The following is a 19422-nucleotide window of genomic DNA, read 5'->3' as shown; positions in this document are numbered from 1 at the left end:
TATCCAAAGTTTGTCCCAAAACTAGATTTATTCCTTGTTTCTGTAATATTAACATATTTCTTTTCCCTTTCTTCTCCAAAACATCCATTCTCCCTTTCCCATTACTCTCCCTCCTCGGCCCTTCGCATTCACTCCTCCCACTACTCTCCTCGTAGGCAGTAAGGCCTCGCCTTTTCTTTCATCGTGTACACTCAAACCACGCGCCGCCTCTCCCTCACTCACCACTTAGAAAAACAGATGAATACCCCTTCCACCTGTCCCTACCCCCCTTCATGCTGCCGGCACCGCGTTCTGACCACTTACATGATCTGACACGGGGGGGATGGATGGGGGATGGGACCAGGGGTCAAAAAAAAAACTGCCCAGGCCAGGACCCGTATTATTTTGCGTGGCTGTTAATGGGAAAAGGTATAGAGACGGGGGTACACTGAACACTGAGCAGCAGTTTGTTACGAGGAAGGTGAAGAGGAGGATGGGACAGCTAAGGGGGTTCATGCAAATTCACGGTGCGGATTAGTGAGGGGCAAACGGGAAGGAAACAGGGTTGGAAAGGACAGCGGTGGCGTACATGCGTGGCAGAGTGGAGTCAAGTATAATTATTCCTTTTGTTTTCGAAAGTTTGTTTATTTTATGGTGAAAAATTGGTTTTAATTCTTGACCTAAATTTGAAATGAGACCACGGTTTAAGACTTGATAAACCAAAATACACTATGGCACGAAACAACGCCGTATTATATCCCATGGTATAGTAACGAGAGAGGGTTTTGTCTCTCTCGCAGTGCCTCAACCTATTCTTTATAAGGCTCCTCCTTAGATAGGTTTTAAGCCCTCCTTTTTCGGTGTTCTGTCAGACTAAAACACCTTACCACATGTTAAATTCCCCCGCAGCTCCCTTTGGATATATAAATTAATAATTTTATTTTTCTTTTGAGATTTTTTAGCAAATTAAAACAATAAAAAATATGGAATTTTCAAGTTTAGCAAAAAAATATTATTTTGACCTTAAAAATTCAATTTCAGCTTCTAAAGAGCACAAATGAAGTGGAAACAATGATCTCTGTTTTACGTTTCAAATTCTAGTCTTACATAGGCAGACCGGATCTTTTTAACAAGATGATTTGGAAAATTGTCGTTGAAAGTGGTTTCTAAAAAGGTAGGATGGTTCCATTGCACAATATAGAGGATTCTAAGAAGCTCAAAGCGGCTTGATCCTTGGATATTTGTACTGACAGTCATTGGATGGCGATAAATTGTTTACGAGTAAATTCGATGAATCAAATAAATGATTAAGGTATCTATGCTACAAAGATAACATTTTATGATATAAAATTTATGAAAATCCCACTTCGTTTTTTGAAAGAGCTTTGCCTCATGGTCAGTTTCCATAATTTTGTGTCCAATCCCTTTTGACTTGGTTATTTAACGCCTTCCGTATCTCAGTATTTGTTTTCTTTAAACTTTTTTGAGTATAATCTTAAATTATCTAGAAACGAAATGAGACGTAGCGAAAATATAAAAATAAGAACGATCATTTACTCCAAGCTAGTAAGACATGGCGAGCATGACCCGATGGCATGTATTGAGAAATGGGAAAGAGTTTAAAGAGATTGATTCAAACATAGTGACTTCTAAGTTATTTATGAGTATTTTTTTCCGGAATTCTAGGTAATCAGTGCTTATATTTGTTTCTCCTACTTTATAATGATTGGATTAAAAACGATTATTTGACTGATAGATAAACCCAATTTAGGAGTGAGCCTGCTTGGAGTGAGGTTGAACACTTCATATTAGGGAGTGAGTAATTTCAAACACTTTCCCTGACTATCATAGTAATGGACAACATATTTTGTTTTTCCCGTAATAGGCTGTATGAAAGAATAGTCATCAAATTTCTATGTTATAAGGTTAGTGATAAAAAAATACCTACTTATATTTTTGTCGAATTTACCAAATTTTGTTGGTTAATGAAGTCACAGTAGTAAACTTCCTTTCGTTAATCGTGATCTCATTCTCGTAAAATAATACTTTTATGGTGATGTGATTTTCTCTGTTTTTACGCCCTTGAATGTAATTATATTAAAAAAATTTCATTAAAGATCTTTATAATTTAAAATATAAATTTTCAATTCGTTTTGAATCTTTGCAGTTTTGCTTGAACCTAGTCAAAATACGAAGAAATAAAACAAAAATTACCTTTTTATATGAATTTCACCAATTATTTCCTTCTTGAGTTAACAAAATAGCTTCGAAATACAGCAGGGGTCATTTAAGTTAAAACTGACGGTCGCGCACGCCTTATGCAACTTTTGAAGGATACTGGAACTTTTGGAAATACTGAAGTGTGGCGGTGGAAAATGGAACCCTTATACAACCTCACTACGCTCAAAGCTCTATGGCGTTTTCCTTATTCGTTTTTAGAGGCAGATGTCAGACTTCTCTAGGTTAACCTAGTTAACGCTCAAGTGACTTGTTATTCGCGTCCTCACGGCAGAAAATCAATTAAAGACCCGATGAATAAACGAGCGTATGATGAAAGTTCTAACTGATACGTGATCACCCGATTCTGCCGAGTGAAGCGTAAATTTGCGAGTGAAATCAGGCGACTTCCGCTTTCACAACGGATATTATGAAATGCTTTGAGCTTGCTGTTAACACACGGTGAGTCGTTTGGAGTTTTAAACCAGCATGGAATTATTTCTGAGTTTCAACAGATCAAAATCAAATGAAAGTCGTGTTCAAAGGTGGATACAGATGAGTTAGTCAGAGAACCAACGAAACGTTCATATCACACGTGGGAATAGGAGAAGGAGTAGGTATATCTGTTCAGGAAATCCATTGGTGCAGAATAACCCAGTAGTATTAAATAAACATACGCTCGCGACGTTTGACCCAAATTGTAATGACAGCATTCCTAATATTGTTCTATATTTTAGAATAACACTTTTAACTTATTTCTCCTGTTTTCCTTACTGCCTTAATTCGTTCCCAGTAATTCTATATTTCAAATACTACTCATGGGGAATAATATTTTGTTTCCATCTGGTAATTACAAAATGAAGTCATTTATTCCGATATTTTGCTTGGACCACTACCTCCATGCGATGTTCCTGATGACTTTTTCCCATATTTATGTCGAGATGTTACTCAATTTTCCCTGGTCCATCAATCTTCAATAAAATGTTATTAACAGCTATTCAGTTCATCACGCTTTTACCCATCAAGTATGTCAAAGAAGATACTTGAATCTCCTTTTTTTTAGGTATGATTTCCAAATAAAATAGTTTAAAAACAAAATATTTAGTTAATATATGGAAAATTTGTGCCATTCTTGCGCCAAATAATTCGAATTAATGCAGAATTCGATCGATTTATCGAATTTAGAACCGGTATTCATCAAAACTTTGGTCGATAGAGCGTCTCCCGCGTCGTGATTACCTTTGAAACAGCTAACGGGGCACCTAGCTGGTAAAACTCCGATTGACGAAACTAAGCACCTTTAGCAAACGTTTAATTAAACAATTTGCAAAAGTCATCGATCGTGAGTCTGGGGCACACGGTGCAGTTAGCGCTCGGCGCTGGGGGCAGGAGTGGCAAAAGGTTTTCTGAGCGCTAGATATTTTACACCGAGTCGCAAAGAGAAACCAGGGGAGCATGCTTCAATTAATTACTTTCCTAAGGGTAAAAGGCCAAATGTGTAGGTATACAAGTAGCACCCTTCTCCACCAATATACCGGTTCCCATGAGAGTAATATTTTCGCTTAAATTTTTCCATATTTTTTTCGCTCGACGGAGAATAGAAAATAAAAATATTTATAAGCGAAGGGTTAATAGGAAGAACGGTGAAGGTGGAGGAGTAGACGATAGAGAGTGGATTGGACTGTTATTATATTTTTTATGGTTACTCGGTCTCGTGAGCTAACACGTGCGGTTTTTTTATCGAAATATATATGAAAGGGTGGTGAAGGAGTATGGGGTTGGGACGGGCCAATGCGAGAATATGGGGTGTAGTTGGGGGAGATCGGAGGGGGAATTATTGTGGTGACTGGGGTTGGGCGAGTAACGGATAACGGCAGACGTTGTTCACGCGGCTCCGCAATCTCGCGGAAACAATTTGTTAATGACGTGTACGTGTGTGTTAGTGTGAGTTGGTTTGTGTGCCGCGGTGTGGCTCTCGTGTGTGTGTGTGTGTGGCCCCACCCCCATCGTATCATCGCCCTCGCAATTAGAACGCGCAATGGTCGGAGAGTGCGCTGGCGTCTGGGTCAACACGGGGAATGCATTAGCTTCCAAAGGGGAAGTGTGAGGGGGTTGCGAGAGGGGTGGAGGGTTAGGATGGGAAAGGTTGGGTGGCTTCCAGCAGTGGCTGCAACGTGGCGTTACGGGAGAGTGCGGAGTGCAAATGGACCTCTCGTCGACTCTCCCACTCAGTTGGCTGCCATTGCCTCTATTGCGAATTTGCAGGGGGATAATAATGACAGGGTTCATATACACATTCATATCACCGTGCAAGCAAGCGTCACTGTACGTGGCATTAGATGTCGCGGTATCAAATGCTGGGAAATCTACTAAAGGTATGCGGCCATGTATTTACTCAATTACAAAAAATAGGTGGTAGGTACAAATACAATCAACATGGTTCAAATTAATCTCCAATTCGGTATCGACTGCAGCTTTTATTTCCTCATATCCTATCTATCTAAAAACCATTTACCGCTTGAAATCTTGACCAAAGTTACCGAAGAAAAATTTGGACAGTAATCTTTATCGTTATGACTTTTTTCAGTATAACTATATGCTCGAGAACAAAATGAAAGTGCTTAAACGTATGGCTGTACAAAAAATAACTGAAACACTCTGAGTCAACATTACTACTTGATATTTTTACGTCATTAGTTAAGGCTAAGAGAATTCATAACAAATAATTTTCTTGGAAAGGCAGTTAATAATCTAGCGATTCATCTTGTTTATGACTTACTCTGAGCACAGCATTATTCTATTTCAATCTTCAATGCATAAATACCCGGCTCAAAACTAAATTAGCCGGACGTTGCCTACTAACCTCCTCCCATTTTCATCTCTAATTATGCGACCTTCTTCGGTCGCCATCCATCGTGATGCCCTCATTCCAGCGCCACTTCTTCGCTAAATCTGCAAACAGTTAGCGCTGGATCCTATTCCCGCTGGATACCACCACTCGGATGACGCCTTAGACTCCCAAGGAGCTTGCTCGTGAATTGGGGATGAGATTTATCCCGAAAAGCCTCCGGCATGTCATGTTCCATCTAAGTAGGGACAGTTGGCCGAGGTCAGACCACTCTCCCCTAACCCTTGCACATATCGCCCCGTCACCCATTTGTGTGGGCGACCGGACGCAGAAACTGGACCTGCTCTCTTGGCCGTACCATTGTGACCCTCTGCGTCATTGAATACAGTTTCCAACAGCATAATGACAATGGGACACATGGTGTGTCAACATTTAAAAGTCCAGGTGATTTTTAATTATATTAAACTTTTGAAAAAGGACATTGAATTAACAATCAAACAAACCAGGGAATCTAATGGTAAGCTCCTACGCTGTTAAGTAATTTTGGAGAAAAGATTGGAATTTCAAAAACAAATTTCTGTTTCAAAATAAGGCATGTCCACTCTAATATGACATTCTATTTTTTTTCTAGTTTAATAGTAAAAAATTATTATGCGGTCGCATGCACCGTAAAAAACTAGAGAATGATAACTACTCTAAATGGAAAATGAATTGTATGCGCGACATTAAAGTTATATATACTTATGATAATCATCCCTCGTAATAGAGAATGAAAATGTAGGCCAAAGAATAAACTCAAACAGGTTCACTTGATTTTTTAATTCATAAACATTTTGTATTTTAATGCTTAATAAGTTTAAAACTTCTGCATGAATTAAAACTGTAGGGTAAACTTTTAAATAAATCTAGCTAAATATTAACTAATATTTAATGGTAACAAGTTTTGGTTTTTTAGTGTGAAAATATTGACTTTTAGCCTCAATTAAACGTAACAATCCTGTTTGAATGTAGAAAAACAAAAAAGTGTAATTTTTATCTCATTGCATTTTTCTGAGAACAGTGTACAAAAAATATTTAAATTGGCATTTCATCAAAGAAAGTAACTGAATATATCAGTTCGGCATTAAAATTAATATCCACTAAAACTATGAGAACGGGAAGACTAACAAAAAAGGAGCGGCGGCCCGAAAATAATCTTAAGAATTCCGCGCTGGTATCCTCCCTCCTAAATATGAACATATATATTTCATCCTAAAATTAGTGAGATAACATTTATTTTATGTAGTTTCTAGAAATTAAAAACTCCATGGATCTAGTTTCACTTAATGTCATATGCATATTCATTTCTTTTCATCGTTGTCCCGTCGCTTGAGGGACGGGAATTTCTTCACGTGCAAAAACAACACACTCGATAACTCGAATATTCCGCAACGTTCCGTACCGCAATTTTCCTCCCGGGCTTCCATCTTCCCCTCCTCCCGGCCACCGACATCCACCCCTCCTGTCGACCCGAGGGTGAGGGGGAAATAATAAACAAAAATTCCTTCCCCCCCCTCGCTCTTAATCATCCCGCCGGAGTAATTCAGCTGCGCTTCACTTTTTTGGCGTCGCAGTGCGATACCAGCCCAGAAATGGCAGTCGGAAACACTAACCCCTCCTCCTCTCCCTCCTACCCTCATTCTGTTTTTTTTCGATGGAATGAGCGAGGGAGAAAGAGAGGAAGACTAAAATGTTCCTCTCATCTCTCACCTGCTCTCCGCCAGCATTCCATTTCGGGTCGAGGCATGACCCACTGCTCTACTTAACCCTCGGAACCTCCCACCACTAGTGTTTCCTGCATCTCTCCTTCTTCCCCAACCCCAAACATCCCTTCCATTTTACATTTCCATACCATAATCCCAGAACGTGAGAGAGAGGGAGCGAAGCTATCTTTTTCCTTTCGCAGATGGCGTGGTAGTCGAGGTGACGTCACTTGGGTGCGATTCGCCGCGACCGGTCACCAGTGTTACCCCTTCTCCCCATTTCCCGCCGGCCATGCACAATTGGGGGCTCCGTAGCACTCTGATGAGGAGGGTGGAGGTGGTTTGCACTCCGCCCGAGGAGGTGGCGGAGGCTTTGTCGGGAACCGGAACATTGACAGGAGGCTTTTTCAAACGACCGCGTTGGCGCTACTCGGAGGCTCTATAGTCACGTTTAGAACCAAAAGGATAGGTGAAAACAGAAACGAGGGTGGGGAAGTACTAACTTATAAAATTTTAGAAGAATTTCAATAATTTAGTCTCGCGCCGGACAATTCGTACTTGCCTGTTCCAATTTTTTGCCTATATTTGTTCGGATTATTTGATTTCAGGGCACAAAAAAAACTCCGGGTGAGGTTGTTTGTACCCAAAGCTGCGATATTCTCTCGCATTCTTGAGTCTGCTAATGCATAGACATGGTGAAAGATTTCGTCAGTTATCCCCTGACTTCACCCTTATTTAGTAGTTTCCACACAACAACCAAGATGCATCATACTCCATGATCAATTTAAAAAGCGACATTTAGTAACAAGTATTGATACGTTTTGATTTAAGCCTAATTTTGCAGAGGTGACTCAAATGTTCTAACGCGTAGTTACAAACGTATGTCGGATAATTTTGGGACACATATTGTGTGTATATATGTATGTAAGAGATCCTAGATACTGCTACGCTCGTAAGTCACGTCTGAAGGGACATTTCATAAATATCCCTAACATGGAAATACCATGGAAATTACATCACTTGGATGGTTAATTTTAAATTATAAAAAATACTCGTAGTGATTAATAGTATTATCAAATATATTAGTAGAGGCGTAAAGAATATATAATTGTCTCATAACTACTCAGCGTAATGTTTGAGCAACTTATCAGTTACATAAAGACTTACGGAAATGTGAAGATATAGGAAGAAGTCTGGGTGCAAATAGTATTCAAATAGGTAATATTCGTGGCTTTCCTTAAATATGGAAATAGTTCTAGAGAAAGCAAAACACATTGATCAAATCCGAAATAAATATTGAAAAGCCTATTAACAAAATGACGTTTTGAATTCATCAGATAGGAAATAAGAAATAGTAGGAATGAGTCTATATATATACGCTTAGGTAGCACGGCTTAATTTATTTGCCAAATTAATACATGACTGTATTTTTATTGAAGCCAGATGGTATTTAGCGGCGTTATTTAGCTCAATAAAACAAATGCCTATCGTTAATGCTATGGTGAAATGTATCACCAGCGCATGAATGGTAAAGTACAACAAATTACGAAATTTTTCCGAAAAGAAAAAAAACAAGTTGAAATAACCATATTAGAAAAAATGTGAAAGTAGTCATTCATACTTGCATTTCAAGAACCCTTCTCGTTTTTAGGAATTGTGGGACAGGAACGTATTTTTCCCGGCAGCAGCGGTTGCGGGAACCCTACCCTTAATATTAAAGTTTCGCCGGATGGAAGATGAATTAAGGGGGAAATATACACCAGATGGGGAAGATATTAAAAAAAGCTGATTACCTTCCTTTTTATTCCCCAAGGAAATCAGAGGAAACTAATTATTAAAGTAAAGCCAACTTTTTATTTCTCATTTCCTTTCCTACTCCTCTAATATGATTCCTTTCGGCTTCTTCCACAACTTATTCGTTCAAATGTTTTCCAACTCTTTGCGTTAGTCCACCTATTTCCATTTTCCATATTCACCATTTTGATACATTTCTGACTGAGTTCAATGTAAACTATGTGTTCATATACTAAGTTTCGGACAAATAATTTATGTGTACTTAAAATTATAGAGTACAGAGTATTGAAACTGCGGTTCCAAATAACTAAATTACTTCAAAGTAATGTTTAAAAACATCTAATTATGTTATTTTCCTGCTCACAAATGGCACCAATCACCTAATTATATTTGACTTGAATTTTCTCCCATATCTTTTATTCTTTTAGCTATGAAATATTTACATGGAATTAATACGAACAATATACGTTCAATTCCTCCATCGATAACTGTAATTTTATATCGCCTTAGTTATTTGAAATTGTATGATCATATTTAATACGTAAGTTACAGTATGAAAATAATGAAAGTATCCAACTAATTTTATTCCATCATTTACTTTACAAAAGCAATAGCGTGTGTTAAAGCGTCAATTAAGTGTTTGAATATTGGTATATTTCGATTAATGGATTCATTCGTAGTAAAGTGAAACATATACAATTAAAAAAAAATTTAATTGGAAGAACAGCTAGCAGCCCTAAGATGCATCCATTAGGTTGATAGAGTTTGTGTGCGAATAAGGAAATTTACGCTGAAATCGGTTAAACAAGCATTTTCTGACTTTAATTGACCACTGATTTGTTCAACGTATTACGTAAATTCTTCATGCGACACGTGTTTACATTTTCATTACTTATAAATTATGTCGCTTAGAAAGGATTCACTCTTCCTTTTTCTATTCGGCTTCACTAAATTCACCTTTTTCTTACGACATTCAATACTCCAATGTGGACTCTTTTATGTACACATATGTGTACGTAAAAAATGAATAGTAATAAATAGCACTAGTATATATGTGACAAAATTAAAACTGAAGATAAAATCCTTGACCCAGGAAAAGGCAATAGAAAATTCATGTTCTCTTAAGAGCTCATTCACTAATGCTTGTAATACAGGAAAATATTACGCGAAATTTGTAACTGAGGAATAAATGTTAATGCTACTCACAATTTGGAAACATATATCCTGAATGAAAACAATTCTCTAGGTAAGTCCTTACCAAAAAAATGGAGGCTAAAAAAAATGGAGGAAAAACATCAACTTGGCTATCAGAGGACGCACCAAGTCATAGGTTTCCGCTGTCCATCAGTTTTCCTCTCCATGCCCCGTGTTCATGAGAATTCACCCTTTTGAGCGATTTAATTAATGACTAATGAAAGTTCTTCTTACGGTAGCGTGGACAAAATTCAAAGTACCATTGAGAAATTAACAGTCGATGTCACTCTACCATCATAACTTTCAACGAATTGAGTGTTCATTCTTTGTACTCTGAGCGCCAGTACTAGAGGAGGTCATTTCTAGTGATGGAAACTAGCGCATTTCCAAAGTAATGCATACTGCCTATGAAAATTAATAGTCCTCCGAAAATTGGTTTTCCAATTATTGTTCGATGCACTTAGTCCTATGTAGACAAAATATGAATTATGCGATCTCTGCTCAATATGTGCATTAATATTTGACAACTTTTAAAACAAGAAATATATGCTCCACAGGGAGAACTGTTAAATTCAAATGATGACGCAGAAACATTACGACAAATCTATAGTGGAAATTAAACATTTGACTTGGGCTACATTAACTTGATTGTATTTCCCTCGTAAATATAGTAACATATGCCGGAAAGATATGCATTATTTTAAACTAATAAAATAACTAATATGTAACAGAGGCGATACAAACTTCCTAGAAGTGGAATTTAGTCAGATGGCACTTATAAAATATTGATTTATGGCTATCTTTTCATAAGTGTGCATACTTATGGCACATAACTTCTCAATTTTACAATTTATGTAATAAATTGTAAAATTGAGAAGTCATATGCCATTGAAAATAGAAAATATACCTGGTGACCTATTAACCCCTGCCACACGCTCTTGCGGTGGCTGGTAGATGGAGATGTATAGAAATGGGTTCAGAAATACATTTTACGTTACTTTTAGGGCTAAGATAACTGAAATAATTGGTTATTATAGGTAAAGGTCAGTAAACCTACGTTTGAAAGAAGAGGTACGTAACCGAGGGTCACCCAAGTCCTTGTTAGCTGGCTCAAGTCCTGTTTGGCAAGCGAGGAGGTAACCATAAAAAAGTTACATATCTTCTTAACATATTCACTGTTTATTGCCTCTACGCAGGCGTTTCTAAATAGTAATTTACCAGAGGTATTTCTATAAATAACAATTATTTTTTTAAGGGTGATAAAACGCACACTAGGGGAATTACTAAATAGATTATCCAAAATTAAAAAAATGAATTATTATAATCCACAATGAGAAGTAGGGTAGTCATTATTATAAATTAATTATGTAAGGGTATTCAATAGGGGAGCATACATATATGAAATTTAAATATATAATTAAAGACCTCAGGCAGTAATAGAAAGAGGGCATAATGTGACAAATATGGTCATTACCATTAATACTTATTTGAAAATCAAACAATATTTTTTAGGATTAAAAATCAAATAGCAGTTAAAAGTTGAAATACAAAATTCCATACGAGAGAGGTTACGCAAAATTCCATATTTTTAACAATGAAATAGCTTTACAAATTCCTAACGGTAAAAGATTACATTACCGACAATGTAAATAACACCAAAATCGTAAAACAGTTTTTTCTAGTTTATCAAAGATATATTAGTGCGCCACAGTAAACCATTGAAACACCTGATGAATATCAAGCTTCGTCAAGTACCACAATCCAGCCACAAAAGGTTATAAAAAATAGGCAAGCAGTAAAGATAATTCACAGGGAACATACCCAAGTATTAGTTTCTTATCATTGAAAACCTACTCCATGTGTTTGAAATATCAGGCTCAGTATTCAGGGATATTAACAAAATTCATATCAATGCTATCCATAGGCATAACAAAAGAATTTTGAGTAAAAATGCAAATAAATATAGTTAGCTTTGATATCATATGAAATCCAAGAACATAATTCTGTAGGAAATAAGATGCTCTTTCCCTATACAAGGATGCAATTAAATGAGGACCATATGGATACAGGAAATATATGTAACGGTAATCAAGTAATGCTTTAATAATTAAAAATTGGTAGGATTAGGAAAGCATTATGCTTACGTTCATCCAAAATACATCGTATTATAAAAGACTCGGGCAAGACGATTGTAACGATGTGTACTAACTATGTAAACGTAAAATGGATATTTAGAAGAAGAAACTGCGATCAAGATATTAGGGATTCTATATCGGATTTCCATTCTATTGATAGTGGTTTAGTGACTTTTCATCCATTGCAAAGACATATCTTTCCAATAAAGCATTATTATTGATTTACTATTCCAACATTCATCACTGTGAAAATCTAAAACCGATGTGTGGAAGAGAGTAAACAAAGTATTCATTTAGACGAGAATGAGTACGAAATACACCCTCCTAGTGGATGTTGGCCAGCGAGCGTTCGCCACGCTGGAGTGGGTTAGCCTACCTGGCACTGCTGAGGCCCCTGTCTGTTGGGTGACAGGGCCTTGGGCCGCGGCCTCTTGACGGTCAACCTCCCCGAGTCGGCGGCTGACGAGGAGGACGACGACGAGGAGGACGACGATGAGGAGGACGAGGAGGAGGAGGACGAAGAGGATGAGGCCACACCGGGTGCGGACGTCCCGCCGGCGGCGGCCCCCGCTGCTTTGGCCACCGCCGCCAGTCCCCGGGCCACGCTCTTGATCTCCTCCGAGCTGCCAACTGCATCAGGGGATAGAGACGAGGAAGATAGTGAGTCTTTCAGACAAGAAAGAATTCCACTTAAAAAAAAAACTAATTCAAGCAAAATGCACTCGATCGAAATAATCAATCGAGTCATCATAATGATTGAGGTAATTGGAAGTATGAATTATTGATAGTAAAGTAGATTAATATCTAATATGATTAAGTATAATTAATTAAGTTTAGAATTGTTAAACTAGTGTACGGAGCACACTAAATGGCGAGGAAATCTGGTCAAAGTCTATGAATGTGCTAAAAGTTATTTTGATTAGATTGACGTTAAAACGATGTTGATAACCCTCGTTTTTAAAGAAGTATCATGCACAGTTGAAATACCGTGTGGAACGATTGCATTCTGCAATATACAGGAGTACTACCAAAATTATTCTGAAGAATGATTCGAGAGATGATGATGAGAATCAGTTCAAACTAAAGACTATATTCTGTGAAATTCACTCACCGTGATAACGAGATCGAGGAAAATAGAAGATTCCTACACTGGCTGCTTATTTCATGAATATGTAATACCCGATGAATCAGACTCCCAAGGGGCAGCTAGTTTTCCAAAGCGACTTTTGGGTTTAAAACTGGAAGGCACTGGTAATTATACGAAATACATTGCCTAAGGCAATGTGGTCATAAAGTAGGAGTCCTTTTCCGGTGTAGCAGGAAGATTAAATCAATATAGTATTTAAATTCTTGCTCAATGTTACGCCTTCATTTGATACTCATGCATACTCGTAAAGCTGCGTCAAAAAATCTGGGAATTGATTTGCAGTCTATTGGCAAGTTCACTGGTCACCAAAGCCATTTAGAAATATTTCCTTTTTTATATATTACTGCCAGGGCGACGTCATATGCATCAGACATACTTAACGGTACATGAAACCGCTCTATCTATTCCAGAGTAAAGGTAAAAACTCTTTGAAGCAGTAGTATCCAAATTGACATTACTTCTTCCTACGAATTTCAAAACCTGTTAAAAACCTCCGGAATAAGTTAAATAAAAAACATGTTGTTCTTTAAATCGTATTTGCCTTCAATTTTGAAAAATAACTTGCTCGTTTAAGTAGTTCCATTCTGTTTTCTGTTCAGTAACATACCTCGTTCTTCTGGAAGATGTTATTTGACAAGCTGAAAATTCACTTAAAATGGCTTCTTGAAAGCTACTCTCTAAAAATATCCAAAGCTGCGGATTCCGAAATCGTTCAATATCTGCATCATTTTCGGAAGAAAAAAAAGTGTTTACCGCAAATTAAGGCTGATACATAAAAACCCACGGCTTCTGAAAGTTCAAAGTGTAAATAATTGGAGAGAATTTTCTTGTCAATACTTACGCATGCATTAAGCAACTTAAGTAAACACGAAGAACGAATCTTAGAAGGTTTTATATTCTGGATTTTATGCGTCTCTTATCTGCGTTTGAAATGCACGATATACTATATAGTATAACTAGAATTTCAGATTATTACGTATATTTATTTGCTTTGAGATTTGTTATAAGCGAATAAAACACAAATGTTGAAACTCCTCTTCCAAGCCACCTTCCAGAAGGCGTAAGAGGCGTGGAAAATCCGCTCGTAGTGGTGTGTAGACGCACAAGAATGCTACTTCTAAGACTTTTAAATGAATGTTCTATTCTGGCATTACATTTTTTTAATCGACTTAGTCCAAAAACATTTGGGATAGACCTTGTATATAAATGGCAAATTTGATTAGCAGTAAGTTTTAACGTTGAAGTCACCGACCGATTATTTAGGAAATGGTGTTTCATAAAAAATTTAGAAAATCTTGAAAATGAGACTGGACGAATTATGTACATTTTCTCACTGTCTTCTCATTTTTTTACGCTTTTGATTTTAATTAGAATCAACCCAATATTTTGATATTATATCTCTTAATTACAGTACCTTTATCCATGAATTATTTTTTACGAATGGTTTCCATTCATTTTGTCTCGTAAATTGAGTTACATAAAATAATACGACTTGAAACGGATAAATAACACCTAATAATAGTGTAAAAATGACCGATTCTCTTGGTACTTTATTTTATAAATACGGCTACGACTGTTAAAGACTGCCCGCGTCAGTCAAGATTTGTATAAAAACAACTCCTTTTAAATTCATTATCAACTTAAAATGAATACAAATTGAACTAATAAACTATAGGAGACCCGATGGTTTTGTCCTTTTTTGAAACTTGACGTGGTCTGTTAACTCAGGGAATTACGTCGAACCCGTGTCCTTAGATACTACAAACGACTCCAGCCGAGATCCTAAACATCTGAGCCGTCAAAGAACGCTAAACATGAATTAGGGCCGGGAAGACCGACGCACAGACATAGATCAAGAGGCAGGGGGGGGGGGAAGCTGCTTCCCCCTCTCCTGTACTAAGCTTTTAAGTCCGAAAAGGGAGCCTTTCTCCCTTGGCCCCCGGTGAACGATAAATACATCGGAGCCGCTCTTAAGAAAATCCTGAAAAAGGGCGCTCGCTAGCTTAAAGACTAAAGGCAATATAATTCGGGTGGCTAGGAAGGGTAGCAAGGTAGCCATATATATCCGGATGCGATAAAAGGTAACGGGGACCTGGGGGAAAAGAAAATAGGGGAGGGGTAAAAAAACGGGATGGGGATGGAGGCATAAAACCCCTTAAAAATAACCGCGCTGTACACCTTCATCTGTTCGCTAAGGCAAAAGGGTGGGCAAACATGGGTCAGGGGCATAGGATCACGAGGAGCTCAGAGTGGGATGGGAAACCACGTTGGGTAGAGAAATACGAGGGTGGGGGAAATCGAGAAATTGGGAACCGTAAGGAATAAAGAGATATCGGGCACGCGCATACCTATATCCGCACTTTGTCTTGCAAGACACGAGCAAGGTAGCTTGAAAGACCGCGATGCAATAAAATATGAAATATGAATTTATCGGAAAGTTAAAGAAAATTGTCGATAAAATCTTGATATTTCACTAAAATATCCTTCTTTAGTACAATCTGTGATTTCAAGCGAAATATCGTCAACTTAACACTAAGAACGTATATACTTTCAATACATACACATTCAAACTCCACCAATCCTTTTCAAACTCCTCAAGCTTGTCTATTCTATATTAAAGATGGTGCACTTGACCACGATGGGTACAAGTTTTCAAATGTGGCTGAACTATTTTTTATGGGTCGCTTCTTTGTGTTTTGATACTGAAAGTAACAATTAAAATGCTTTAGGCTGAATCTTCCCAATTAAATTTGTTTCCCTTTCGTGTGAAATCCTACTTTAACATAAATAAAAATTTTTAGTTGTCTCACATGCATGACATACAGGGTTCGTCCGGAAAATAAGTGTACTGATTTTTTCCCACCGCTCCAGGCGCGCCCAGCACCACTTTGACGGGCTGCGATTGGAGGGGGGTATGTTGGCAAGCGACGCTGAAAAACGCAGTCGGCTCTGAGCTGTGGTGTAGTGAGGAGCTCTGTTAACGCGAACCTCCACGCTCGACTCACGTCACGGAACGCGATGCCGAAGTTTTTGGAGCAGCGTTATTCCATCAAATTTGCGGTAAAGCTTGGGAAATCGTCTACCGAAACTGTCGGTATGATTATGACCAGGCTTACGGGGAGTCAGCCATGTCCAGAAACATGATCTTTCGGTGGCACAAGATGTTCGTGGAGGGAAGAGAAGAGGTCGACGACGAACCACGGCCTGGACGCCCATCAACGACACTCACCGACGAAAATGTGCGAAAAGTTCGCGATGTACTGAACTCTGATCGTTGTCTTAGTGTTCGGATGATAGCAGAGCAGTGTAATGTGCCAAAAACAATAGTGCACGTCCGGCCAGCGATCAAAAATATCTGGCGGCTGCATCACGACAATGCGCCGTCTCACACCGCGCTTGTCGTGTCGGACTTCTTGGCCAAGCACGGCGTGGCAACGCTGCCGCACCCGCCCTACAGCCCGGACTTGGCACCACCGGACTTCTTTCTGTTCCCGAAGATAAAGAGGAGTTTGAAAGGAACGCGATACGGGACTTTGGACGCCGTCAAAGAGGCCGTGACGACGTGTCTTCGAGAGGTTCCCGATGATGCCTTCGCGGGAGCGTTCCAGGAATGGGAACGCCGCTGGAACAAGTGTATCGAGGGTCCTATTTTGAGGAATATTAGCTTAAGATATGTAAAAGTGTAATAAATTTTTTTTCCTGAGCTCAGTACACTTATTTTCCGGACGAACCCTGTATTTATCACCTTGTCAATTTCAGAACTTACTTGCACTCTAGGATATAACGGATTCAAAAATCTCAGAGATGTTGCTTGAATATGCTTGCTTGGCTTAAGACGTTCGATTTTATTTATATTTAAAATATTCCAATGGGTGGAATAAAAGAATCATAAAGAAATAGTGAGGTGTATCAGCCTTGTTGGTAGAGTTAAAGCCTAATTACCAGAATCCCTGAGTTCGACCCCGGGTGACTCTTCCGGGCACTTTGGCTGCACGCATTATTTTTCGGGTATAAATATTCTTGGGAAATGATGATTGCGGTAATCTACGTTGATTAGTGGGAATATAAGGGCCCCCATAAGCTATTTAATGCGCATGTTTCCAGTACTATGTAAACTCTATTAAAATTTACAGTTTAAGGAAAGTCATTCTCTGTTAATCCTAGAGACCGTATTGAGTAAGCATGAGAAAATTCCTGCGACATATATAAAGGAGTGAAATGGTCAGTAATTAAAATGTTGATAAGGCATGTTACCATTGTTGCGTTTTATTAACATTAGACTAGGTAGAAAGGTCCAATATAAATAAATTACTTTACCTTCATATGTTTTGACGAGTTCCTCAATTACTCAGCGAGGGAAAAGCGTCGAGATTCCAACTAATTGTTTCATTTATAAAGGTTTTCAAAGTACCTGTAGACTAATGAGTAAGTTTTACTATTAGATTTCAGTAACTTAATCAAATTTCAAGATAAAAAAACACTCGTAAGAGCGTAGAGAATTTGCGTAGACGATGAAACACCTAGAAAATGGGATTTATATATATGGGCAGTCACGAGTGGTGAATCGTTCGGCGACTCCTCGTTGCGGTGACCAATCACTTCCGTCAAGCGTCGCGGGACGAGCAACGACGGGGTCGTCAGTTTTTATTTAGCTCGCAGGTTATCACTCAGATACTCGGAAACGTGGGTAATTATGGGGTGGTGAAGGAGTCTGGTTTGCTTTTTGTGTGGGGGAGGGGAGACGAACAAAGACACCGGGGGGCGGGGGTAAAGAAGTACAATAAATAGACTCGCAGAAAGGAGAGGTAAGTGAGGGGTGGAGAAAAGGAAGCGGAGAGTCTTGGAAGAGGACATTGGATGAGGGCGATCGCGGGGCAGAGACAATCAAGAGCTAATGAAGACGCATGGAGATCTCACATTTTCCACTCGCAAAAATAACCTCCGGGCGAGAGAAAAGAAAATAGGTGGAACAGGAAAAAAAAGAATAGGTCTACTCCATTATTTCCTTTTTCCTGAGCCTTAAAGGAATCTGGTGGAAAGTGATGGTGGAAGGGAGCGACATGGAGCGACCTGCGGCTGCAGAGGCGTAAGGGGGGTTGAGGGGGTCCTGAGTAGAGGGGAGTGGGGTTATAACGGGAATCGGCACGGGGGGTTCAAGGGAGATGCTTGGGGGTGGAGTCTGAGCCGGAGTGGCAGGTGGAGTAGAAGGGGACGGGCCGCTCTTGGAAAGGAAAAGTAAAAACGCCGTTCCCCAGCAGAGTGGCGCCTCCGTCGGGCTCGCCGGGAACAATGGGACGGAACAAGTGATTGCTTCGGGGCGTGAAAATCTCTCACTCTACTCCATCACAGAAATTCTCGCTCCATCACAAACTCACCAATTTCTCTCGTCCTAAGCGCCACTCCACGGGAGGGGTTTAGCATCTGTGTCTCATATTCACCCACACACATGTATATAAATAAAGATATATATATATATATATATATATATAAATAAAGATATATATATATATATCTATAAATAAAGATATATATATATATATATATATATATATATATATATATATATATATATATATATATATATATGTGTGTGTGTGTGTGTGTGTGTGTGTGTATGTGTGTGTATAAAACCAAATTATATATGTAAATATATAACCAAAAACACTGTAATCTACCCGAAGGTCATTTTGGTAGGTTATGGTAGAGTTCGGTCAGTACTAAGCCCGACGGCGTGTGAAATTCATACATCAAGGTATGGGGGCCAGTTCCTTTCCCAGTGCCGGTAATGGTTTCCCAGGAAAATCTGGCGCCCGAAAAATCACATAGCTTTGGTGAGCAGCAGGTGCCCAGAGAGGCTTGCCCGGTAATCGAACTCTGATCAGTAGTTCACGACCCATGTAGATATATATACATACATTTATATATACATATATATATATATATATATATATATATATATATATATATATATATATATGTCTGTACATGAGTTCCTTCATTCTCTTCTTGAGAAATGTGGTTTGACCACCGAAAATTCTAAAACGTGTGAGTTTATTTTCTTTTTTTGTGGCTATTATTTATATGCGTATATATACGTACATAAACACGCGTAGACAGAAAAAAGTATTCAAATAAATACATTAATTAATTAATATATATCTTCAGCATATAGTAAATTCAGTATGTAAAGAAAAACCTGAGATAACCTGCCTGTAGAAGCAATGCAATGGGGGCGTTTCATGTTTCATTTCGGTACCGTCGCGCTAACTGGCGCGTGACTGATATGCTGGGTCCTTACGGATGATTGGCCAAAGAGCAGAAGGGGGAACGAGGGGAAAGGGCGAGTACTTCACGGTCCAGCTGGGA

General features: G+C 38.6%; 1 protein-coding gene across 1 annotated transcript in view; it reads right to left on the bottom strand.

Annotated features, from left to right (window-relative positions):
- The window catches only part of LOC139698580 (uncharacterized), a 346726-nt gene that overhangs the window by 168401 nt on the left and 158903 nt on the right, over positions 1–19422 (bottom strand). The window contains exon 5 of the mRNA XM_071597423.1: positions 12286–12539. Within this exon, the coding sequence (XP_071453524.1) occupies positions 12286–12539 (254 nt within the window). The remainder of the gene's footprint in view (positions 1–12285; positions 12540–19422) is intronic.

The sequence above is a fragment of the Hetaerina americana genome, unplaced genomic scaffold (assembly GCF_022747635.1).
Source record: "Hetaerina americana unplaced genomic scaffold, ioHetAmer1.1.p SCAF_9, whole genome shotgun sequence".
NCBI classification, from domain to species: Eukaryota; Metazoa; Arthropoda; class Insecta; order Odonata; family Calopterygidae; genus Hetaerina; species Hetaerina americana.
This window is presented reverse-complemented; position numbering and strand designations above follow the sequence as displayed.